Here is a 26464-nt window from a genome sequence, read left to right on the forward strand (position 1 = left end):
TCCGAAAATGCAGATCCAATGCTATTATTTCAAGCATATTGCTACTGTTTGGGCTGCTGGACATTGGACCGTGAGGCCTTATGCCGGCTCTTGATATAGGCGAACGCGTTGGCCAACGCGTCTGCAGACGCGTTGGCCCAATGTGTAGAACGGGCGTTCGCGCGTTGGCCGTAGGTATTTAGACGTTGGCCGACGCGTCTGCGAGCTTGCCGCGCGGGTCGGAAATGTCGGCGAAAGATCAAAGACATTTGTCGCAAGCTTCGCGCTCCATCCACACATAGGCCGCGCGATCAGTTCGCCCGGAGTTATAGTTATGATAATTATAATAATATGTAATAATTTTTATATGTAATAATGAAATAAATAATAAGTAGGTAATAAAATAATTACTTATATTATTTTAATATTATAAAATATTATGTAAAAGTGAGTTTATTTCTTTGTTTGTTATGTTTTCTCGCCTTTTATTTATTTATTTCGAGAAATTCTTTAAAAACTTTTTCTTGTCCACATTTACAAAGTAATTATAAGCTGTGAATAAATAAACAGCTGCTGCTGTTAGCGACTAAACATCCATTTTGAATCCGTCCGCACATTGGCGCGATCCAAAGCATACTGAACGACCTTCCTATGTGTGGATTACTCACAAACGCCGTTGCAAGCGCACTGCCAACGCGTCTGCAGACGCGTTGGCCAACGCGTTCGCCTATATCAAGAGCCGGCATTAAGCGTATTTCTTGGAAGAAAAACTCATCACAGAAGTTGAGAATAATACCGCAGTATAATACACACAAAATTAGCAAGTTAATTAATGCCGCCGACCCACGAACCAGAATTAATGAACTTGGCCATTTAAATAATATCTGTATAGCTTATTAAACATCAAAATAATTATCTGTAAGGTCGTAACTAGTATATCCTTACATTTTTCACAATTTGTAGGTAATCTATGATTCTATCGTACGTCTACTAGACATAACTTTAAAAAGGTTATTAAGAAGAGAACAACAAAACAAGCCATAAATTTGATTCTGAGTGTTTAAACTTATTTATGTATAGTACCTATTTATTGTACAATTTTAAATAAAAAAAATGAAATATGTATTCACTACGGTTTCTTAAAAGTATTTCTAAAAATATTTGCTTACGTTTCATTCAAGATGGCGTAGACTTCTTCGGTCTTATACCTTGTGTAATAAACTTCATTTGTTACGTCGTTAACGATCAGGGGCTTGTCTGAAACATAGCGGTATTTGTTTAAAAAACAAGCTATCATTCTTCAACCAACGAGTAATGTAAACCTGCAGCTATTTAAAATGTTTTATGGATCAAACACAGGCTGGTCACACTCCACAGTTTAGCCAATATGTTTTTTGGAAGTTGAACAATTTAGAATAAACAATTTGAAGGTGATGTTAGTATTTATTTAGTGCATAAGGCTCACGCACTAACTCTTTCTGTTTAGTAAACTAGGAACTCTATGTAAGGATTTATTATAAAAAAGTATAGTTATCTTAGTAAAAAGAAAATTCTAAAACTCGGAAAAACAGAAGTGCAGTTAAGCACTCAAATAAAATAAAGTTGTTCGAAACCGTAGACAGCTAACTACTTTTTATATCGATTAAGCTGCTAATCCCCAGCGGCCACAGCTTTAAGCCCACCGCACATGTGCAAATGGGTTAAATAAATATAACATCAAATTACAAATTAATGGATGAACAATATATTAATAATAGTACTATGAATATTAGATCTTATCTCATTATTCTATGAAGCCATTTTTCAGATATGTATAGATAAATGTAAAACATTTTATGAGATTTCAGATTACGCATATTAAATTCGTAAGCTCAACATCTCAATAATTAAAGTTTTCTTTAACTACATGTTCAACGATCAATTTTTCACTGCATCATGATATTATGGACAGAGAAGTTGATTCCTAGGCAGATGGGGGACCTACGTAGTTTGGTCGCGTTACGTCAAACCCAGCCGACAGATCATAATTAACATTTAATTGACATGATCCGACCAAATGACGTTGGTCTGTCAACTGCCTAGGAATTCATTTCCTCGATGGTACTACCCAAATATTGGCTCAAATGTTTGCGTGTGTGTGATATCTATAACTTACGTTGCACGGTGAGCTGCACCCGTTTGTACGTGTAGTAAGACAGGACCTTCTGAGTCACTTTGCACATGTACTCGCCCGTATCTGTGTGCGTCAGGTTCTTAATCTCCAGCTGGTAGTTATCCTCTCTTTTCCTCACAATATACTTCCTCCGGTCATCTACAAAAAAATACGTGTGGCACTCGAGGACTGCGGCGATTAAACACAAAAAATGGCAACTGGCAACGCTGCGGCGCTGTCAGAGTGGGGGTATTAGGTTTTCTTCGTTAGGCCGCGTTCAAATGACACGCGTCGACCACGCGCAGGACCCGCAGACGCGTTGTGCCCGCATTACACCCGCGCTCGCCACGCGCACGTCCCGCGCACGCATAAACTACTAGTGACTGGACTACTTCGTTCAGTAGACTAGCCACAGCGCGGCCGCAAGGCATGTGCAATGCGTATGCGGGGTGAGCGCGAGGTGGGCGCGGGGCGGGCGCAGGGCGGGCGCGTGGCGTGTGCATGGCGTGCGCGGGTGGAATTCGATAAATGCAATTTGAGATCTATTGATGTGCCTAAAGACTCAAATAAAATCAGCAAATTTCAAAGCGAGTTTGACGCGGGTGCAGAAGCGCGTGGCGTGGGCGGGGCGGGCGCGTGTCGTCTGAACAAGGCCTTACGGAATATTCTTGAGTCGGTCGCCGCGCTCAAAGCTCGTGTAAAAGCTATGCAATAACTTAAAAAATCTGATTTTACAACAATTTAAAGACTAGGGAAGCTTTTACAAACATCATTTTCCACGGACGTCTCTCTCAGCTCCGGTAGATATGGTTAGAATAATACGTTTTACGTTATAATAATTTACGCAAAACCTTCCTAATTTCCATTGCAAAATGGTACTTAAAACTCTTTTTGTGCATGTTCTAATTTTACATAATGAATATGCAAGTTGGTTTATAGACAAGGAATTTGAATATAACTTTTAATCTGTATTAGACTATAACCGTTCATGGTAGACTTTAGTTTAAGTATGTACCTTTAAATGGCAAAGGAGAATGATTAAGGTGGTCCAAATTTCCACCACCAACGAGACCCATATTGACTTAGTGTCCATTAAATATAGAGTAACTTACATTACAAATTAAAAATAAGCTGTCAGTAAAAAGTTATGACTTATGACCATATGAAAAATATTTTTTTGAGTGAAAATATTGATATTGATTTCAGTAAAAACCTAATAGGAAATGCCAAGCGATATCACATAACATAGATTGAGTAGTAAAAATTGCATTGTATCATATAAATACTATTTTATATAATAAAATGGTAGAAAACTTTTTTATTCCGTCATAACTTTTTTCTAACAGGATATTTTTGGTTGCGGTTCAGTAATAATGATTCCGTATTTAGCAGACCATTACGTAAGTATTATTGGTTGTGGACATTTGCTCCAAAATCAATACATTTTTATTACATCTACAATATTTTTCATAAAAAATGGTAAAAAACACGACTTTTCATTCAGCCATAACTTTTCACTGACAGGTTATTTTCGATTACGGTCTGGTTATAATGACTCAGTATTCAGTAGACATTTTTACTATATTGGTCTCGTTAGAGGTAGAAATTTTACCAGACTCCATACATTTAAAAACATTCTCTTTTTTTTATGAAACAGATTACTTTTTTGTATATATTATTATTGCGGATACCATGAAAGATGAGCGTTGGAGAGCCATGTTTTGGATTTTTTTCTTTAAAACGAAGGCTTCAAAGAAAAGCGTGATACAAAGTTTGTTATGTTTTAGCAAGCGAGTAAGGCAAGTATGAATAGTCCATTATTAGGTCTTTATCTAATAGCAATTATTGTTTACCATTATATCGTTTGCTTTTTTCCTGATTAATTTAATTAAAATTAAATTAAACCAAAATGTATCTGAGATATAATTTCTTACAAAAAAAAAAACCAACTTCAAACAGTATTAAAAAAAAATGAGAATCATCAAAATCGGTTCTTAAACAGTGAAGTTATCCGCGGACAAATAAACTACGTGCTTTTTTGAAGTCAGTGAAAATATGATGGGACTGTCCCTTAAAAAAAAGAGTCGGCTAAGAATAGGGTCTGTTCTTACCATCAATAAGGACACTGTCCTTGTACCATTGCACGGCGGGGGCGGGGTGGCCCTTAGCAACACAGTCCAATTTTATGTTCTTGCCCTCCTCTCCTTCTGTTGCTTCCTGAGTGACTCCTAGGTTAACTTTTTCTGAAAAAAAAAATTGTATTAAAACTAAGTATCGACATTAGGTACGGAAACATAAAAAAAAATCTAAATACTACGCAAAGGTCGGAGCAGAGGGCTCTACTAGTAACTAGCAGTGGGATTGGGTTTATACGTGGGAGAGCCATGCTTCGGCACGAATGGGCCGGCTCGACCGGAGAAATACCACGTTCTCACAGAAAACCGGCGTGAAACAGCGCTTGCGCTGTGTTTCGCCGAGTGAGCGAGTTTACCGGAGGCCCAATCCCCTACCCTATTCCCTTCCCTACCCTCCCCTATTCCCTTCCCTTCCCATCCTTACCTTCCCCTATTAAACTGTTCCCTCTTAAAAGGCCGGCAACGCACTTGCAGCTCTTCTGATGCTGCGAGTGTCCATGGGCGACGGAAGTTGCTTTCCATCAGGTGACCCGTTAGCTCGTTTGCCCCCTTATTTCATTAAAAAAAAAACACACAATATAATATTATAGTAAACTAGCTGTTGCCCACGAATCGTCCGTGTCAGCAAAATGTGAAGAAAATAAAAAAGAGAAAAAAAATCCAGGCTTTTTAAGGTTCCTTTATAAAAAAAGTGAAATAATATAATATCCTCCTCCTTTTCGGATGTCGGTTAAAAAGTAGCCTAAGTTATTCCTTACTACATCAGCTATGTACCTAAAAAACTCCCGTCAAAATCGCTCCAGCCATTTCGGAGATTAGCCGAAACAAACATACAGACAGACACACAAATAGACAAAAATTGTAAAAAATGTTGTTTTGGTGTCTGTACCCTATATACATTCATATGCATTTAGTAAATACGGAACCCTAAAAACGGTTCTTTCAATATTACAAACAGACACTCCAATTTTATTTAGATGTATAAATATATAGATAATCCGACCAACTTTGCACACGTCATGTCAGAATATTGATAGAAACGTTTTCAAACAACACAATCTTTTGTTCACTGTCTGTTCTGGTGCTGCCACGTCTAGCGGGAAAACATTACAGTAATATTATATTCCATTGGTAAATTAATAATAAATTCTTCTAGAGTAAAAGAACCGGCCAAGTGCGAGTTGGACTCGCCCATGAAGGGTTCCGCAGCAACAATAAGGTTTATGTTTTATGAAATTAAAAGGTTTTTGATATATTTTTATGTTTTAGTTGATTTAATGAAAGTTAACTTAAGGTTTACCATTTATGACGTATAAAAAAAACTACTTGCTAGATTTCGTTTAAACCAATTTTCGTTGGTAGTTTTTATAATAATGTACATCATATATTTTTTTAGACTTATCATGCCCTACTTTAGAAATTAGAGGGGGGGAAACACATTTTACCACTTTGGAAGAGTCTCGCTCGCAAACTATTCAGGTTAGAAAAAAATGATATAAGAAACCTCAATATGATTTTTAAGACCTATCCATAAATACCCCACACGCATAGCTTAGATGAATTTTTTTTTTTTTGTTTCAGTTGTACCTATGGGGACCCCTAAAATTTTTAAGATTTTTTCCATTTTTGTATCAAAATCTTAATGCGGTCCACAGACCACATCTACTTACCAAGTTTCAATAGTATAGCTCTTATAGTTTCGGAGAAAAGTGGCTGTGACATACGGACGGACAGACAGACAGACCGACATGACGAATCTATAAGGGTTCCGTTTTTTGCGATTTGGCTACGGAACCCTAAAAAGTAATTATAATAATTTATTATATAATATGATCTTTTGAAAAGGTATTAGTTTTCTTCTTGTATTAAACAAACTTTCTAAAAATTATAAGAAGTTGCTCTATGAACATTTTTAAAAAGTAATTCGTTATCATCTTGTGAAAAAATAATTCTAAAGGCATTAGGAATCGGGAAAAGTAGGTAATGTTTACTGACAAATAAGCTACTGCTTATTAGGGTATTAATAACAGCTTAGCCGTAATCTTACGACCCAAGTCGGTACACGGATTTGCTAGTGGTTAACGGTCGAAGTTACTACAGCCAGCAGAAAAGTTTTTGACGCTAGTTCGTATCAACTATCACATTTACCTTATGATTTAGAACTTTTTTGCCGATTGTACAATATTTTCTTTATTGGAACGAAGTTTCTTATCGCGCGTTCGGTGTAAAGGCTATATAGGCTAGACAGAACTATATTTGACCTCGACACTTTTTTATTAGTACCTGCATGGTAGAGGCACAGGGCGTTGTTAGTATTCCTAGGCGTCAATTATAGATGGCGTTTTTTTAATATTTTAATATTTTTTTGAGTAAGTAAAGGTATATTATTATGTATACAGGTTTTTTGAACTTAATAAATAACTTCGTTCCATTCGGGTGTCCCTTGACACCTCTCAAGTTTTATCAATATAAATATCGACACGGTCTGTCAGGCGACTTTTATGACAAGACAAACAAGAACAATACAGTCATTGTCTATAACTTCCACCTGCTATCTTCTTGAGAGATATTATGGTATAATCAAAATAATGAGGCTCAGAGTTTCATACAAACGTGTTACGTGACACATAATTTTTAACACACGATTATCTGTTGGAACTTTAGAATGGATTATTATACTTATAGCATTCCTTACCTCCAACAAGAACGTCAATAGTTTCGCTAAGTGCACCAGATTTGCAGGTCCAGTTGCCGCTGTCCTTGATCTTGGTGCTGTGTATGATGAGGAGCAGGAGACTATTGGTCAACGACTCGTTCTTCTGTCTCTCCACGTACACTCTAGTGTTTTTGTTAGACCGTGTTTCTACTACTTCTCCGGTATTCGAGTACCACTCCAGCCTCTGAAAAAATTGAATTCTTTTTAAAAAATTCTTAAGTTACAGAAGGTAAAGTCTACATTTTTACTGTAAAACAAATATTGGAACTCCACATTACAAGAATTAAGTTTGATTGAAAAACTAGTCTAATCTAATATCTCCCTCCCCTTCTATCGTTCCAACTTCTATTCCTACTCGTTCACTGTTCATGCTGTCAGATTGTGGAACTCGCTTCCTCACACCATCCGTGATAGTACCTCCCAGAATATGTGTACAAAGTTTCATGATGATTCGTCAAGTAGTTTTGGCGTGAATTGTGAAAGCGTAACAAACATCCACGTTTTCACATTTTATAATATTTATAATTAATATGAGTGCTATCAAACTATAATATATTAATAAGGAATATAAGCTATCAAACAAACTTATAAAAAACGCTTGAAATTACTTAAGAGAAATGATAATTTAAACTATTTTTGAACTTTCTGAAAACTACGTCGAAGATTTTTAAGCTTTGTTAATGAAATTTCAATAAGCTCTTTCGGTGTCGGACTGAACTTGTCTAAATATTTTATGAATAGCTGAACATTTTATTACCACTTATGTAATGTTCATAACTCTGTGGAAGAAAATTTGTTTAGAGTGTTAAAATGTTGTCTTTTCTTGTTTGATCCGTGTTCAGGTACATTGTTTATCAAATCGCGATTTAACTTTGTCAATTTATCACCTACCATAAAGTTAATATACCTAGCGGAATAGAGCAACAATCTCGAGCTGTCAAATGTAACCGAAATTGGTTTTCATCTGTGTGAAAAATATGTGTACGTATACACTTACACAAGCATGATTGACTGGACATGATTGACTGGACGTCAAAAAAAGAATGCTACTGTCATGTATCACACGTCTCTTTTTACCACGCAGTGTAACTGATAGTGACATCTCTCTTGCTCAGGCCTTTGTTTCTCTATTCCGCTAGGTATATTAACTTTATGTCGCCTACAAAAACCTGATAACTGAGGCAACGAAATTTTTGGGCATATACATCTTCGTAACAACGTATTTGGTAAACCTGAAAATCTATTGCTTCTCAAAATACCTTTCTAGTTTCTATGTTATTTTCTTGCTTTACTTGTTTTTTTTTTATAAAATAAGGGGAGCAAACGAGCAAACGGGTTACCTGATGGAAAACAACTACCGTCGCACATGGACACTCGCAACATCAGAAGAGCTGCAGGTGCATTGCCGGCTTTTAAATTTTGTGGTAATTAATAAATAAATACTGTTGGTTATTAATCCACATCCATATTGGATGTTAGTATGCTCAGTCAGTTACGAGAGTTTAGACGTTAGATAGCCATAATATTGTCAGGGACGTCCGAATACTGGTTTATTGGAAAATTTATTGCCCTCCAGACCAGCTAGTAATTTATTACCCAGTTAGATTCTAATATTTGATTAAATTAAGTGCTCTAATTTAGAGCTTACTAAAAGCCCCCTTTAAATGTTATTGATTAACACTTTTGATAAGAAAGCAAAATTAAAATGGTAATTCATATCAGCGTTCAGAAAATTCGGATGAAGATTTTCGATACGCAGCTCAATAAAATGTATGTAGCAAGACGCTAACAGTTGCAGAAGCAGGTATTTTTTTTTAAATTCTTAACAACTGTTGCTATTTTATATTGCAACAACTTTGCGTCTCTACATTTGTATGAATACAATATTTAAATAATAAAAATACTATCCTAAATTGTATTATTACAAACTAATACTAGGTAATACTACACTACACTACAGTATACTACACTACACTATTACTTATAACTAATATAGAAACTAATAACTAACACTATAATTAAACAATATTTGAACTCATCCAGGCACGCCTTAACGCAAGACATACTCTACATAGTTATAATATTGCTGCTTTTACTTTTACTGTAATTACAGAAAGATACCTGCAGAAGCAGGTATTGATACAAGCATTATCAAATTATTCAATTCTCTAACTCACTTCAAGGAGATTTGTTCCTTTGCAGTAGATGGCCTTCTTCTCCCCGACATTGTAGACTGATGACTTGGTAATGACGTGAAGGTACGGCGCCGCTTCGTCCGATTCCGCTGAAACAACTAAAAAATCACCATGTTAGTAATGAATTAATGATTGAGAATTATGATGGCGGGTACCTACTATAGAGAAGTCTAGAGGTGGAACAGCCATACTGCGGCAAGAAATGGACCGGCTCGACCGGAGAAATACCACGTTCTCACAGAAAACCGGCGTGAAACAGCGCTTGCGCTGTTTCGCCGAGTGAGTGAGTTTACCGGAGGCACAGAATATATAAGTAGTACCAACCGGAGGCCCAATCCCCTACCCTATTCCCTTCCCTTCCCATCCCTACCCTAGGGGACTATTACCCTATTCCCTCTTAAAAAGCCGGCAACGCACCTGCAGCTCTTCTGATGCTGCGAGTGTCCATGGGCGACGGAATTTGCTTTCCATCAGGTGACCCGTTTGCTCGTTTGCTCCCTTATTTCATAAAAAAAGAGAAAATCGGCGCAAAAGCACCCGAGTTTCTTTGGTCCGAAAGCGTGAGGGTAACACCGGCCGCGGTTTAAAGAAACATAATATAGAATAGGAAATTGTACATTTTCAGTTCTAGCACACTTCTTGTATTCCTTTGACCCAATTTCCTACCTCAAATTTGACTACGATTTTACAGCTGTTCAGCATTCTGAAATTGAGATCAGAGGTGTAGAAATCGAAAACCCTAACAGAGCGCAATTCGATACGGATTTCAAAATGCCATGCAAGACAGCCAATAAGCTACTGCGCTATAAGCGTTGACCAATGACCACGCGGTATGTTTCCGAAACCGAGTCAAACAGGAAATTTGAATAATGTCCTTATGATCCTCAAACTCAACCTCAAAGGAAATCGCTTAGTACCAGGCAGTAATATAACGAAAGCAAGATTTATAACCCGCAGGTGATTTTTAGTGGGTAAGACATGCCTCTTGCAGTCAGTCAGTTTACCTAATGTTGTCCCTGGCCCTGACCTTTCAGGATATATCCCCAAACTGGGTAAGATAAAAAATGGAATTTTAACAAAATTTATTCATTATTAGAATATGCTGTCCAACTTACTTAATACAGGCGGGAACTGTAAATTTTCCTTTACAAAAAATATTATGTGCCATTTACCAGATCTAAAATATCTTGATACGAAATTCCACTAAAATAGCTTTGGTTTTGGTTCAAAAGACGTATCAGATGGGCAGACACATAATATTATGTAGGCATTACAGGCAGCTAATATAATATTTAGGCTTTATAATATGTAGTATAAATTATTATCAAGATAAAATCTATAATCTAAATCTTAAATCTATAATTTATGCGTGGGAGAGCTATGCTTCGGCACGATTGGGCCGGCTCGACCGGAGAAATACCACGTTCTCACAGAAAACCGGTGTAAAACAGCGCTTGCGCTGTGTTTCGCCGAGTGAGTGAGTTTACCGGAGGCCCAATGCCCTACCCTATTCCCTTCCCTACCCTCCCCTATTCCCTTTCCATCCCTACCCTCCCCTATTACCCTATTCCCTCTTAAAAGGCCGGCAACTCACCAACGCACCTGCAGCTCTTCTTATGTTGCGAGTGTCTATGGGCGACGGAAGTAGCTTTCCATCAGGTGACCCGTTTGCTCGTTTGCCCCCTTATTTCATAAAAAAAAAACTAAATAATAATATTATATTTATCAGTACCTATGACAATATAATACTCGACCAACCGGAGGTCCATAGGGAAGTAAAGTTAAAATGAGTTCTAAACACGAACCCGATAAAAACTTGCACAGTGTAACTCCGTGTGTCAAACTAAATTAACGTGAACATTTTTTATACGTTTTTGCTTCTCTTTTACATTCTCGTTTACATAATTCCAATCCAGTGATCCAATCCAATCCGGCGCTTGATTATTGCTGGAATAATGTAAGCGGACACTGGATTAATGAATTGCAGTCCAGTGCATTCCAGTGCCCGTTTACATTGCACTAGTAATACGCTGGACTGGATTACTAGATTGGTATAATGTAAACTCTATTAAAATGAGTGGTAAATACTAGTTTTATATAATTTATTAGTTTCTTATTAACTTAACATGTAAAAATCTAATTTTAATAATATTTATTTTACTGCTTTTACTAAACTTTGCTTGGTGGCAGTGGAGATTTTCTTTTTAACTTTGTTGCATTAGAAACTAAGATAAAGTCAGCTAAATAAAATAATAAAAACAGACATTTTTAAAGCTTATATGGTGGTGTTTTATGTGGATCGTAAGGGTAGATAACGTAACACGCACTATTGAACGCACTATAGTTATTAATTTTAACAATTGTTTAAACAGGTGTTACAACGTTATGTTATAATGAATGGGTCGGGGATAAATTTTTATGCTTTGCCCCAACTGACAGTTTTCATCACATAATAGGCCGTGCAGGAACTATAGGTGACTTTACATGTCGAATATTAAAATATAACAAATTTTAAGATTCGGAATCGCATATCGCCAGCACTTCCTTTGTAGAAGAGAACCACTATGTTCCATATCGAAATGTTTGTAAAACCATAGAGTAATAAATATACAAGAGTGTCGAAGCCCATACATGGTAAAACGTTTGTAATTTCACGTTTGTGTCACGTCGCGTCGCTGCCGCGTAGTATCGCGTAGTGCGGTCTTACCTTTATAGTAACTGGTGGCAGAAGGTACATAACATCAAGTTAATAGTGAATTTTAAATTTCTAGATTAGCATTCCATCGCCACACATATTTTACCTAAGCAGTTATAGCATATTTTACCTATTAAGATCTAGTTATGATGCATATTATCGGTACATTTACAACATTTTTCACTAACCCTGCGTTCCGAAATGCGACCAAATTTAATAACAATAACAGTTACAAAACATAAGGGCTATTGAGTAATACGAGTAGTTGTGACTTTTTACTCCATTCGAATGCAGTCAGTAGTTGTGCGCGTCTTTTGTTTTGACAGTTACGATATTAAAATGAAAGAGAAAGAAGAACGTTGCGCTTGCAAACTACAAATTAATAGGACGGCAGAACTTTTGCTAGAAAGTAAGTGCTCACGTCATAGCACCCAAGTTCAAAATTTACCCAGTTTCTATTATTATACCTATATATTATATTACTATACCTATTATCGCCTATGAAAAAATAAATTACTAATTATTGTATGCAGATTTTGAATTTGCATATTTTCATTTAATTTTGCATATTCTGCCAATTTTCATGCATATTTCAAGCCTTTTTCAGGCATATTTGCATACATATAACAAGCTTTTTATTTTGCATTATGCATATTATAATCCGGTCTCTATAATTATCCCCTAAACTTGTTTACTTTACCCGTGACGGTCCACGCTATTTACTTCGCTAAGATCCACCAAACTTTATAGCTGCAACTAATTTTAATATTAATATTAATTCTGTCACAAATAACGAAGTTGTATAAGCAGTGAGCCATTAACTAAACTTGGGCCGGGCTAATGGATGTCCTCAAAAGTTAACATCAACTTGTAGACTTATGGCGAGTCCGACCTGCAACTTGCGTTTAATAATTTAACAATAATTAAGTACGTAAGAGAGAGTGGAGTTTAGATTTTGCCCCTTATAAATAAAAAGATCCACACAGTCTATGCAGACAAACAGTGGATAAAGATACGGAAAAAACATCGCTCCGAAATTTTTTCTATGAATGTCTATGAATAATATCGGTATGATGGTTCAAGAGTTCAAGTTCGATTTAATAAAATGCGTAAAAATATAAAAAACAATATCAAGTTTTTGAGGTTGAATAATAAATAATTATTATTTAGGTTAACGGCCCTGGAATCGCCGCGATAGCCAACTATGCTAAAAGATTTCTACGAATTTTCATATTTTGTCCGCTGCATCTGTTGCAAGTTCTCAAAACGTCCGGACCAAATGCACAGGATTGCTTACCACAACGGCAATAATATTTTATAAGTCACAGTTGAATAAAATGAATAAATGGATGAAACACAAAATGTAAATGCATTATTTATTTTTTAAAAAAATAATAGAAATAAAGTCTATTTAAGTTATGTTACGAATATAATATATTATATTACTTGTAGGAAATATTGATATTCAAGAAAATCTATACATATAAATAAAATTGGAGTGTCTGTTTGTAATATTGAAAGAACCGTTTTTTACTACATGCATATGAATACGGTACATATACCCAAATAGCAATTTTTACAATTTTTGTCTGTCTGTATGTTTGTCTGTTTGTTCCGGCTAATCTCTGAAACCGCTTCTTTTTTTGGCAGATAGCTGATGTAATAAGGAGTAGGCTACTTTTTAACCGACTTCCAAAAAGGAGGAGGATATTTTTTTACTTTTTTTATGTTTTACCTATATTTTACTCCGCTGTTTGTGGACCAATTTTCAAAATTATTTTGTTGTTGCCTAAGATTTGGTGCATTTTGTTGACGCGGATGAAGTCGCGGGTAACAGCTAGTATATTAATAAAATATACTGTAAAACATGAGTGTACTGCGTAAGAGTTTGGACGTATGCGTCAACAAAGTATCCGGACAATAAAGTTAATACACCTAGCGGAATAGAGCAACATTCTCGAGCTGTCAAACGAAACTGAAATTGGTTTTCATCTGTGTGAAAAATTTGGTATGTATACACTTACACAAGCATGATTGAACATGAATTCTATGAGATTAAATTGTCAACCTGCGGCACATGCCGAATGGACGTCAAAATAAGAGTGCTGCTGTCAGGTATCACACGTCTCTTTTTACCACGCAGTGTTACTGATAGTGACATCTCTCTTGCTCAGGCCTTTGTTTCTCTATTCCGATAGGTATATTCACTTTATGATCCGGACAAACAATATGATAACAAAATAATTACGACGAGAAACACCCTAAAATAATTAAAGATTAATTACAATCCTAATGAGTTAATTAAGCCAAAATTTAATAGCAAATTATAAAGGATCCGGACGAGAGTTTAGCCCTTAATCAGTATTGTACGTTATTAGTATCGTATTTTGTTGGAAATTAGTCCGTTGGGTTGGCATCCTATGGGAGAGGCATCGTATATTTTATGGTATCGACGACAATTCCGTTAATTATTGCATATTCGCCCATCGGGAATTAACAATTACTGTTTTAATTATGCGGTTTTATACAATGCTGCCAAATAATGATGGATTTATGCGACGTTGACTAATTTTGACAATAGACCGCATGTTAGAGTAGACGATTAAAAAACTGATTAATAAAAGCTGCTTTAATTAGATATTTGCATTATACCCAAAATTAATCCTACATTATTTAAGTATATAGAAGAACTGTATAATTTAATAATAAATGAACTTCAATCAGTTTAAACTTCAGTTTAGATTAATTTTCTCGCACTCCGGAGTCAAAACTCTATATCAGGGGTCACCAATTTGTTTCGCTTGAAGTCCATATTAAACAAAAATGAAACAAAGATAATTACGGAATTTACAAAGGTATTTATTTAATGTATCTCAGCTCAGTGAATGAAATGAAAACTGTCAATTTTTGTAGCTACTTATCTCTCTGAATGATGTTTGGTGTGGTGGAGTGAAATTGGTGCAAGCTATTGACATTAAATCCTGGAGATGTTCATCAGTAAGTCAAGACCGAAATGTACAATGAAGTTCATTTTCGAAAATGCTTAGACCTCAATGGGTCGGCGGTCCGCCATTTGGTGACTCTATATTATAGTGTTTTTTTTTAATGAAATAAGGGGGCAAATGAGCAAACGGGTCACCTGATGGAAAGCAACTTCCGTCGCCCATGGACACTCGCAGCATCAGAAGAGCTGCAGGTGCGTTGGCGGCCTTTTAAGAGGGGAGAGTAGGGATGGGATGGGAAGGGAATAAGGGAGGGTAGGGAAGGGAATAGGGTAGGGGATTGGGCCTCCGGTAAACTAACTCACTCGGCGAAACACAGCGCAAGCGCTGTTTCACGCCGGTTTTCTGTGAGAACGTGGTATTTCTCGGGTCGAGCCGGCCCATTCGTGCCGAAGCATGGCTCTACCACGTATAAATAGTTAAATCTATAATACTATGTCGATTTTGAAAGCAAATGTGTACATAAAGAAAAGATGTGCTGTTAACTATACAGTGTGTAACAAAAATAAGTGATAATACTTTAGGGTGTGTACGTGTTCCTTGTAGAGAGTTCACTGTGAAAGTAGCAGCGCTGAAAGACGAAAATTTTTTTTCTCTTTTGTATGGGCAAGGGCCCGAGCGTCACGAGTTTCCCCATACAAAAGTGAAAAAAAAATTTCGTCTTTCAGCGCTGCTACTTTCACAGTGAACTCTCTACAAGGAACACGTACACACCCTAAAGTATTATCACTTATTTTTGTTACACACTGTATAGGCAAGTAAGTATTTATAACATTACAATACTCCTGAAAATCTTGTATAATTTACCTTTAAACCTTTTTGAAACTTTTCACAAGTACTCTAATTTGTTTGTTGTTCCTACTGAATGACTTATAGCAAATTTAACGTAAACTCTAGTGCTTTTTACAGAAAAATCTTACTTCATCTGCGGTATCTTATATCTTTGAACGAGCAATTCTTCTTATATATATATATATATATATATATATATATATATATATATATATATATATATATATATATATATATATATATATATATATATATATATATATATAATTGGAATCTCGGAATCGGCTCCAACGATTTTCATGAAATTTAGTATATAGGGGGTTTCGGGGGCGATAAATCGATCTAGCTAGGAATCATTTCTAGAAAATGTCATTTTCATCGGTCAAACAGCTAGTTTAATACTTAAGCGACATTGTTAGAACTTGGTGCAAGAATTCATTAAATCCGTGATCTGTTTAAGTGAGTGATTCGCCAAGAAACATTAATGGCTTAATTACGTTAGAATGAGTAAGCTCGTGAAGAAAAACTTGGATTTGTACCTACTAAATCTGTTTGAACTAAAGTAATGCTTGCTATTGATAATAAGTAATAACCTATCTATCTATGTAGCGTGGTACTCCAATAATACTATTAAGAAGTTTATATATTATTATGTTTATTACAAGACCATCGAAAAATTTTTTTAAACAAATTTTGCGTGGTAATATTTTTGCTTTGTTTATACCAAAAATGCAGTTCAACAATGTGGTGAGTAAGCTTAACTTTAACTTTTAAATTAAAAAAAAATTAGTACAGTATTTTGTAGCGTTTAAATTGTTCGTTAATTCATAATGCTCTGAACGTTAAATTTTACGACAAGCTTTTACCAAGCTTCATCTGTCCACTCGAGGACGACGGGAAAACTTAAAATCTAAATGAACAAAGTATTTATCATGTAACAAAGCAGAAATACACATGAAGTTACCACAATTATTTCATCATGTCGTAAGTTAGTCGATATTATTTAATTTATTATACTACTAGCTGTTGCCCGCGACTTCGTCCGCGTTAGCATAGTAGACCACGTCCCAAGTATTATTGTACAAAAATATTCAATATACAGAATTGACCTTCCTTTTAATATTTAGATGTTCCGCGCGGCTTCACCCGCGTAATTTAGGAATTTCACGCAACCATTTGCAAAACATTTTTCCGCAAAAAAATAGCCTATGTCCCTTCACGTGGTCTATTCTTCATGTTTGCCAAATATCATAAAAATTGCTCCCGTAGTTCTTAAGATAATAAGCAATTTCATATAATTTTCCCCGTTTTTTCCACATTTTCCTCTATTTCTTCACTCCTATTAGTCTAAGCGTAATAAAATATAGCCTATAGCCTTCTTCGATAAATGGGCTATCTAAAACTGAAATAATTTTTCAAATCGGACCAGTAGTTCCTGAGAACCTGAGATTAGCACGTTCAAATAAGCCCTTTCAAATAATTTCTCCCGGTTTTTTCCACATTTTCCTCTATTTCTTCGCTCCTATTAGTCTTAGCGTGATAAAATAAAACCTATAGCCTTTCTCGATAAATAATCTATCTATCACTGAAATAATTTTTCAAAACGGATCAGTAGTTCCTGAGATTAGCGCGTTCAAATAAGCCCTTTCAAATAATTTCCCTCGTTTTTTCCACTCTTTTCTCTATTTCTTAGCTCCTATTAATATTGGCGTGAAAAAATATAGCCTATAGCCTTCCTCAATAAATGGGCTATCTAGCATTGAAAGAATTTTTCAAATCGAACCAGTAGTTCCTGAGATTAGCGCGTTCAAATAAGCTCTTTCAAAAAATTTCCCCCCGTTTTTTCCACATTTTCCTCTATTTCTTCGCTCCTATTAGTTATAGCGTGATAAAATATAGCCACTGAAAGAGTTTTTCAAATCGGACCAGTAGTTCCTGAGATTAGCGCGTTCAAACAAACAAACTCTTCCGCTTTATAATATTAGTATAGATTTTTCCACATTTTCCTCTATTTCTTCGGTCCTATTAGTCTTAACGTGATAAAATATAGCCTATAGCCTTCCTCGATAAATGGGCTAACTAAAACTGAAATAATTTTTCAAATCGGACCAGTAGTTCCTGAGATTAGCACGTTCAAACAAACAAACAAACTCTTCCGCTTTATAATATTAGTATAGATATGTCGTGCCTTTGTAAAGTTAGCAGTTTCGTGCAAGAAATTAAAAAAATCTCTAAATAAGTAAGTAATTGAATTTTGTTTAATGTGGGAAAAGTTTTTTTTTAGAAAACATGAAAAGTAAGTTACGATATAATTTACTCGGACTATTATTTTGTATGTTCTAATGACCGGAACGAGCAAAATATTTTATAAAATGTTGAAGCTAAATATAGCTAAAATTCTAATGTTTATTCCGTGAAAATTGGTTACATAAAGAATGTTGAGGGCGGCGGCTGCGGAAGACGAAATTTGTTTTAGACTGTTAGAGACGACGCAACACATATCTGTGGTCCTTTAACAAGAAATTGTGAAAACCTCTAGCGCCAGAGAAAAAGGTTTAAGGATAAATATATTATAATATAAACTACTCTTTTAGAAATGTTTTAAATACTTCAGGTAAGTTGTGTTTTAGGACTTAGAACAAATGGCTCAATTTTGTAACCTCTACTTTTTATAGTCATAGGCTTGTTTAGGCACGGTAGAAATATTAGAGTACATACTCGTAGGTTAGGATTAATACTACTACTAGAACACACACACACACACACAACTAGAAGTTAGAACAAATACTAAATAAAAATCATAGAAATACATTATTATTAGTGCAATTACGAACCACACTTTACACTTAAATGTTTTATTTTTTAATCGGACAATACTCAATGTTATATCAAAGATCCTTCAAAAGTACTATAAATAAGCACACCCCCTAAGAATGAAGGCCAAAAATTAAAGGAGAAAATGTTTGTGATGTAATTATGAGAACGCTTAAGGTGCAGAGTAATACCTGTCAAGATGATATATTAACACCGTCTTATTGGTTCAAGGGTGCCAGTGAAATTTTGCGTTTTTCGAGCACCTTAATAAAGACATCCTGTCAACGTTAATTATGATGGAATACTCGTGAATGTGTAAATAACAATTAAATTTTTTATAACTTGGAATCCGGCCCCTAAACCTACAATAATATTGAACATTTTATTTAGCAATGAGATCGAAAGGCGCGCGATGTTTAATATTAACCCAAGACGGTCAATACGTGATATTGCACAATTAAATTGATCGTCTAGGGGCCCGCTTAGAATATCTTAATCGACTGCACTGATGAAGGTGTTAGTTGTGATCGGTGTAATAAAAATTTATATACGTGGGAGAGCCATGCTTCGGCATGAATGGGCCGGCTCGACCGGAGAAATACCACGTTCTCACAGAAAACCGGCGTGAAACAGCGCTTGCGCTGTGTTTCGCCGAGTGAGTGAGTTAACGGAGGCCCAATCTCCTACCCCATTCCCTTCCCTACCCTCCCCTATTCCCTTCCCTTCCCTTCCCTACCTACTCCTATTAACCTATGCCCTCTTAAAAGGCCAGCAACGCACTTGCAACTCTTCTGATGCTGCGAGTGTCCATGGGCGACGGAAGTTGCTTTCCATCAGGTGACCCGTTTGCTCGTTTGCCCCCTTATTTCATAAAAAAAAATCCTTTAGTGGCAAAATACTATAATGTAAGCTAATTCTTTTGAGCTAGCTTGTTGTTAAAAGTAGTAAGTAAGATACTACTAACACTGAACAAGTAATTTAAGAAGGAATAATTAATGACACTCCCATTAATTTGTTGACTGTACTGAAGCGCCCCAAAGCATAAGACAGTAACAAAGTGGTATCGGAGTGAAGATCGGCGGCTTAAGAATTTCCTCCAGCTTTATACGCTACTTTTAATCGATGGTTCGTATCAACTGATACGACGGCGTAGGAGTATTTTTTTAGGGTTCCGTACCCAAAGGGTAAAAACGAGACCCCATTACTAAGACTGTAATATGTTTTTATTTTTATTGCCATACAAAACAGTGTAAAACTAGTGAGTAACTAGTAACGCGTATGTTAGATAGTTAGGTCGTAGGACTATCCATAATTTAGCATTATAAATGCGAAAGTGTGTCTGTCTGTCTATTTGTCTGTTACCTTTCCGAGCCTAAATCACTGAAGCGATTTTGCTAGATAATTTGACCCCCAGTGTCCTTTACATAGGATACTTTAAGGATTCCGTACCCAAAGGGTAAAAACGGGACCCTATAACTAAGACTTCGTTGTCTGTCCGTCTGTCTGTCTCTAGGCTGTATCTAAACCGTTATAGCTGGAATTCTGAAATTTTCACAGATTATGTATATCTGTTGCCGCTTTAACAACAAATACTGAAAATAAAATTTAAGAGGGGCTCCCATACAAAAAACGTGATTTTTGTATGGGAGCCCCCCTTTGCAAATTTTTGCTCGAAATCAATTACAGCAATACATAGGCACTTGAATTATTCACGAAATACCTACGAATAATAATAACTACGAAATACTCAATTTTATTTGTACTTTAATATAATTCATAAAAAAATTAAACAAATGAAATAATTAAGGGGAGCTCTCATACAAAAAACACAATTTGCAACCTGTTCTTGCTCTATTGTGGTACGGAACCGTCCGTGCGCGAGTGCAACTCGCACTTGGCTGGTTTTTTTTTAATTTAATGGTCTATAAATTAGTATCTTTGTCTAGTGGTTTTATTAGCGTATAGAAAAGATTGGAACTGAACTGAAAGAAAAGTGAAAGAATTGAACTTGGATTGTGTACGCATAGTGTGTTTTTTGTTTACTTACAGGCTTCTGAATAAAATAAATATTAAATAATAAAATTAAAATATACGGTAGGGATGAGTATAGTTAAAAATCAATAATATGCAAAAGTAATTTTTCAAATAACCTTATTTATATAGTCCGTTTGATGTTGGTTTTGTATTGTTTGTTTCCGGAAAAATGGAAAATATAATGTTTTCTATATTTGTATTTAATATAATATTGGATATTTGCGAGCACTTATACTCTATAAAAATAACCTTTTCCTCTAGTCCAGTAAAATTACGGCTCAAAATGAGTTAAATAAACATGAACGAACACAGTGTAGGGATTTTAAGGATCGATAGGGGGGTGTATTCTGAGCATAAATTCCAATTTGAGGGGTTCTACTGAGGTCAGCTCAAGGTCATTTCGATGTAAAAGCGTTTAACTCGATATCTCGAGAATGATCAGCGTTACGAAAAAAATTGTAGAGACCTTTTCTCTTCCAAATTAAATTTACTAACTTCTTTATCTCAAACTTTTTTTTTAACATTAATATTTTTCAATTATGCCAATTCGTTGTATCTACAGATCAATGACTTCTAGAAATCGCCTGTATCCATTATGGCTGCTCGAATTTAACTCGCTTCACGATTAATATTGGTTTAATTTGTCTTGAACGCCCGATCCTACTGACATTGAGCTGGTGCCGAACTTGGAAGTTCGCCGCAAACTTCCATCCAGGGTTCCTCCCGCTTGTTTGACTTGCGAGGTGTTTAAACTTGATGATAAATTCAATGTAATATTAATTATAGTACAACGTTGCATTTCTTATGTATTCAAGAAACTTAAAACAGTAGCGTCGTTAGGGGGGGTTATTTTGAAGTTGGTACCAGATATAGCTGAATCTTCAGTCTGCCAGAATATTTGAAACTTTTGTAACTGGCACCGACTTCAAAATTATGAAGATTGAGTACAGAAATACCTAGTTGAGTTTTAGCCGAATTCGGAAAAAGGCACTATTAGATAGGAAAAAATTATTTAATACTTTTTAGTTCAAATTATAAGGAAGTTATTATTGTTTTTACCTTGGAAGTCGGTTTTAATTTTTTGTTAAAAATAATAATTTCACTCTTTTTAGTTACCTAGTAAACTATCGCGTACTACACGTAAAATAATTAATACACCTGTATATTATTCTACGTATCTTATTACAAGCTCACCGGTGAGCGAGACACAATAGAATAACAATAGATTTCCAAGAATCCACGATCGAAGGATTAATAGGAGTATAATCAGTAAAACCGTTTCGGAGGAGTAAGGTAACTAACATTGTGACACGAGAATTTTAAATAATTTATGAAGATAAGAAGATGTACTTATTTATTGTATTAAATATTAATATTATAAGACACTTATTTAAAGGGTCAGTTGTAAATTGCAGTTTTGGTAAGTTAAAAATTATAAATGGCACGTCTAATAACAGCTAGTTTAGCAGTTAAAACTAAACAGTAAAGTAATTCAATGAGCGGTAAAAATTAATGAATGAGCGGTTACGTGCAGTGGGCAGTAACGAATCGGAATTTGTCAGTAAGAAATCTTATTCTAGGCAGCTTTTTAAACAATGAGGTGGTAAAATATAATAAAATCGGCCAAGTGGGAGTCGAACTCGCCCATGGAGGGTTCTGTACCGTTATAAAGCGAAAGTAAGACGGTCGCCGGCTGCTGCCGCAGCACGCTCGCTGCGCTCGCTCGGCTCCCTCTGTGTTGTGGTCTAAGTTCTAACCTAACCTAACCTACTCTTGGACTTTCTGGAGTGTGTTTAAATTATATCTTACATAAGAAACAAACCCTGTATGTAATATTTAGTAACTCAGAAATACAAAAAATGTTTTTTTTCATAGTTTTTCATTTAAGGGGTGGTTGTTAAAAGGGTTAAAAAATTATTAGAATCATAAATCCGGCATAAAAATATTGAAAAAATATTTATTTTATCTAATTAAACACAATAACTAAAACTAGAATGGTTAGATCTGCATTTTTCCTCCTTTTTGAAAAAGGGGTGAATTTCACCCCTAAAATACAAAAAACGCAATACGAGCGTATGTCACTTTTGAAGTAGAGGGTAAAACATACTCAATTCCAAAATTTCATCCAAATCGATGGAGGTTCAACGAAATCGGAGGTTGTGCCTGATTTTTGCCTTCATTAACTGTACTAATTTTGTCATTTTGATGGAATAGACGCTCGAAAATTAAAATCAGCCAAAACACCTCGTATAATACTATTACTTTTATTGGGTACTATTACTATTTGTCAGCACAAATAGTAATAGTACCCATTAAAATTTTCGCAATTGTTTTCTCTCTAAAAAGTTTCTATTTTGACTTACGTGGTGTAAGAACTTTAACTAGGCGAGTTTATTCTCGTCTCGATTCCTTGTTACCTGACCAAAATATATTGGACCGTCGACAAGTCATATGATTCAATTTCTCTGATAGTACAATGTACCTGATATTTTCTTACATAAGTCGATACATCGATAGTCAGATAAAATCGCGGGTACCTATATGCTAAACCCAGCTACTTAAGTTTTGCATTATTTTTCGTATCGTGAGCTCGCGTCGTCGTAATATTATGCACATAAGCAATAGGTTGTCCTGAGCACGAGTTCTCTGAGGACTAATATCGCATTGCCATTATTGCTGATTGTATCGATAAACTTTTACCCTCGGATAAGCAGAAGAATATAACTAGTTTTATTGCACTTGTGGTGTCCACCGATATAAAGATTACTAGAAACTCTTCTGCTTTAAGAAAATACAATCTATGCTATACCAATATCACACAATTTATCGACGGGTGAAAGCAGAAGTGGCGTATCTCGAAAAACCCAATTTTACAGTAGAGCCCAAAAACTTTTTTAAAAATTCATAACTTCTATATTTATTAACATAGAACTTTAAAAATTGGAACGTATTTATATTAATCTGAGGTCTATACGATGAGTTTCTTCAAATTGTTCTAAAGTTGATATTTCATTGATTTTTAACAAGTTACGACAAAATATTTTTCTATTTTATGCAGCAGAAATGTTGTATCTTTGAGAGGAAATGTATAGACAACTTAAAAAAGCAATTTTTTTTGAGCGACGTAGTTGTCGTATCTCAAATATGACATGCCTCATGTATCTTGTTTACTTAATTAAATTGCATTACAACTTTTAGTTTAAGTGCAAAATCGGTAATAGACGTTGTTATAATGGAATGCTGTATCTTAAAGTGAACGAATTGTTTGTTTTAAAAAAATGTCATTATAACATATTATAAGAAATAATACGATTATTAACTGTTATTTGTTTATAATATAAGAAAATAAACAGGGAATTTTACATGTGTGCAGCAGAGAATTACGTGAAAAACGCACGGTGGAAGACTGCCACCCATTAAGGTGATGAGTGGCAGTCTTACACCGTGAAGAATGATGGCGAAAAGTTGCAGGAGCACTCCCTGTGATACAGCCGATAAAGTAATCAGAGTGCAGCTACATCTCGGCGTAATTCCAAGGGGTCAAGCCTGTTTGAAATACTATGGCAGTCAACAATTCTAGCGGCTCTTCGCTGGATACGATCCAAAGGGAGTAGTTGGTATTTGGCGCCCCTGTCCAGAAATGAGAAGAGTATTCCATATAAGGCTGAACCTGTGCCTTGTAGAGTTGTAGACGTTAGCCCGGACTGGAATACTGTCTCGTTCTGTTAAAAACACCAAGCATTTTCGAGGCTAGCTTGGCTTCACCCGCTAGATGACACCGGAACTGGACTTCGCTCGATATGTTTACGCCAAGTATTTCAATGCTGGGGGAGATTGTTAAAGAGGTACCTTGAAATCGAGTAGAGTATGACTATTGGTGACTTTTTAGTGATGAACGTGTAAACTTGTATCTTGGCGTGGTTGAATTGGAATAAGTAACGTCGATCCTATTTTAGAGACTTTCTCCTGTAAATTCTCTATTTCAGACACAAGTTCGTTTCGACTCCCAATGACATTTAGAAAATTAAGGGGGAGCTGGTATTTAGGGAATCAACTGTACTATCATTTGCATAGCAATAAATGCCGTTGGTCTGTAACATGTCATTGATCTGCTAAGAAAATTGTGAACCATTTGCATAAATTCTCGGGGACCCTATATTATGGAAGATTTGATAGCAGTGCTTTTTGCCAAACCCGATCAAAGGCCTTTGTAATGTCCAAACTAACAGCCAATGTCTCTCCCTTTGACTCAATCACCTGAGCCCAACGATGAGTTAGGTACGCTAAGAGATCACCAGCCGAACGACCCTTTCGGAACCCGTACTGTTTGTCGCTTAGTAATCCCAAGCCGCCCAAGTATCGAAAGAGCTGGCTATTGATAATGGATTCCATAATCTGCGAGAAGACGGAGGTTATAACGATTGGTCTGTGGTTGGAAGGATATGAGCGGTCACCTATTTTGGGGATCGGTTACACCAAAGCTGTCTTGCAAGAAGCCGGGACAATGCTAGAAGTGTAGGAGAAACGAAAAAGACGTGTTAAGACCGGAGCCAACTCTGGAGCACACTTTTTTAACACTATAGAAGCCGGCCCACTCTGCTTTCTACGAGGACGGGTTGGGGTCCTTAGAGAGGAGGAAGGTCGAGTGCGGTGTCCCACAAGGTTCGCGTCTGGGGATGTTTCTTGCTTCGACTGGGTCCTGCAGTGCGCTCTTCTCTCGGGCATGGTGCTCGTCTGTTACTACGTCCACACCTATGTCTTATTCGGAGAGAAGACCTTCGAGGAGGCTGCGTGGCTGGCTGAGGTGGGAGCATCCCTCATTGTAAGCCGCATAGAGTGGCTTGGGCTTCGGGTACGCCTAAGCAAGCCCGAAACCCTACTCTTCCGCGGACCCGGGAGGAGAGGTCCCCCACCCGGAGCACGACTCCTTATCAGAGAGATGGAGGTCAGGATGAGTCCGACGCTTAAATGTCTTGGACTCATCCTGGACGGGAGGTGGACCTCCGGCCCACATTTCCAACAGTTAGTAACGAAGGTCGTGAGGGTGGCGTCAGCGCTGGGCCGGCCTCTGCCTAATATAGGAGGGCCCAGCAAAGCCTGCAAGCGGCTATACTCCGGAGTCTGTCGGAGTATAGCCCTGTACGGTGCCCTAATTTGGGCAGATTCCCTCACCACTCGTAAGAATATATGAGAGGCCCAGCTGCCACTGCCCTGGTGGAAAACCCGGCGTGGGAGCTTGTTGCGACGGTCTCTGCCGAGTTGCACCTCCTCGTTTCAGAGAGGTCACGGGGCGAAGACCTACATTGGGAGGAGCTCTGGCGGGTCCGAAAGCTGGGATAGCAGTGACTGTTGAGAAGGTGGGGTGAGGGCCTGGCGCAGGCCCAGTACGGTTAACGTACTGGCTCAGGCTCTGCATCCAGTTCTTGCGGCGCCGCAAGAGAAAACCCCTCACCTTCCGCCTTGCACAGGTACTCACTGGACACAGATGTTTCGGTGCGTACTTGTGTAATGTCGCCAGGTGGGAGCCAACGCCAGCCTGCCATGAGTGAGATGCTGCGGAGGCGTCGTTACGCGAACCTCTAAACTTCTGTCTAATCCGGGGCTCCGGGTCAGAATGGGAACCTGACCGGCTTAGCTAGTCCCGGCGCCGAGGGGAATGCTTCAGTTTGCCAAAGCGTTCCCTTATTTTGGAGAAAGTCTGGTCGTGGAGGGAGTTAGACATACCACACACCTGTGTTAGACATATCCAGGACATCCCTCCGTATACGGCTGAAGACAAACCGCAGGTGGTTTTAGTGGGTAATAGTCCCACATACCCCCGGGGTGCTTCAGTTTAACTGAGGCACACCCCCAACCCGCGGGTTGGGGGTGTGCCTGTATGGGTTACCCTGCCCATCAAAAAAGGCCCACTCTGCTATGACTACACTTGATTAAGCTTTATTTATGACAC

The 26464-nt window shown here is 36.9% G+C and overlaps 1 protein-coding gene across 1 annotated transcript in view; it reads right to left on the bottom strand.

Annotated features, from left to right (window-relative positions):
- Positions 1–26464, bottom strand: part of LOC121739060 (protein amalgam-like) — a 116320-nt gene that overhangs the window by 8127 nt on the left and 81729 nt on the right. Inside the window, exons 2-6 of the mRNA XM_042131377.1 lie at positions 9160–9275; positions 6962–7166; positions 4243–4374; positions 2135–2290; positions 1149–1236 (exon numbers count right to left, since the gene is read on the bottom strand). Coding sequence (XP_041987311.1) covers positions 1149–1236; positions 2135–2290; positions 4243–4374; positions 6962–7166; positions 9160–9275 — 697 coding nt within the window. The remainder of the gene's footprint in view (positions 1–1148; positions 1237–2134; positions 2291–4242; positions 4375–6961; positions 7167–9159; positions 9276–26464) is intronic.

Source organism: Aricia agestis, chromosome 2 (genome assembly GCF_905147365.1).
Source record: "Aricia agestis chromosome 2, ilAriAges1.1, whole genome shotgun sequence".
NCBI classification, from domain to species: domain Eukaryota; kingdom Metazoa; phylum Arthropoda; class Insecta; order Lepidoptera; family Lycaenidae; genus Aricia; species Aricia agestis.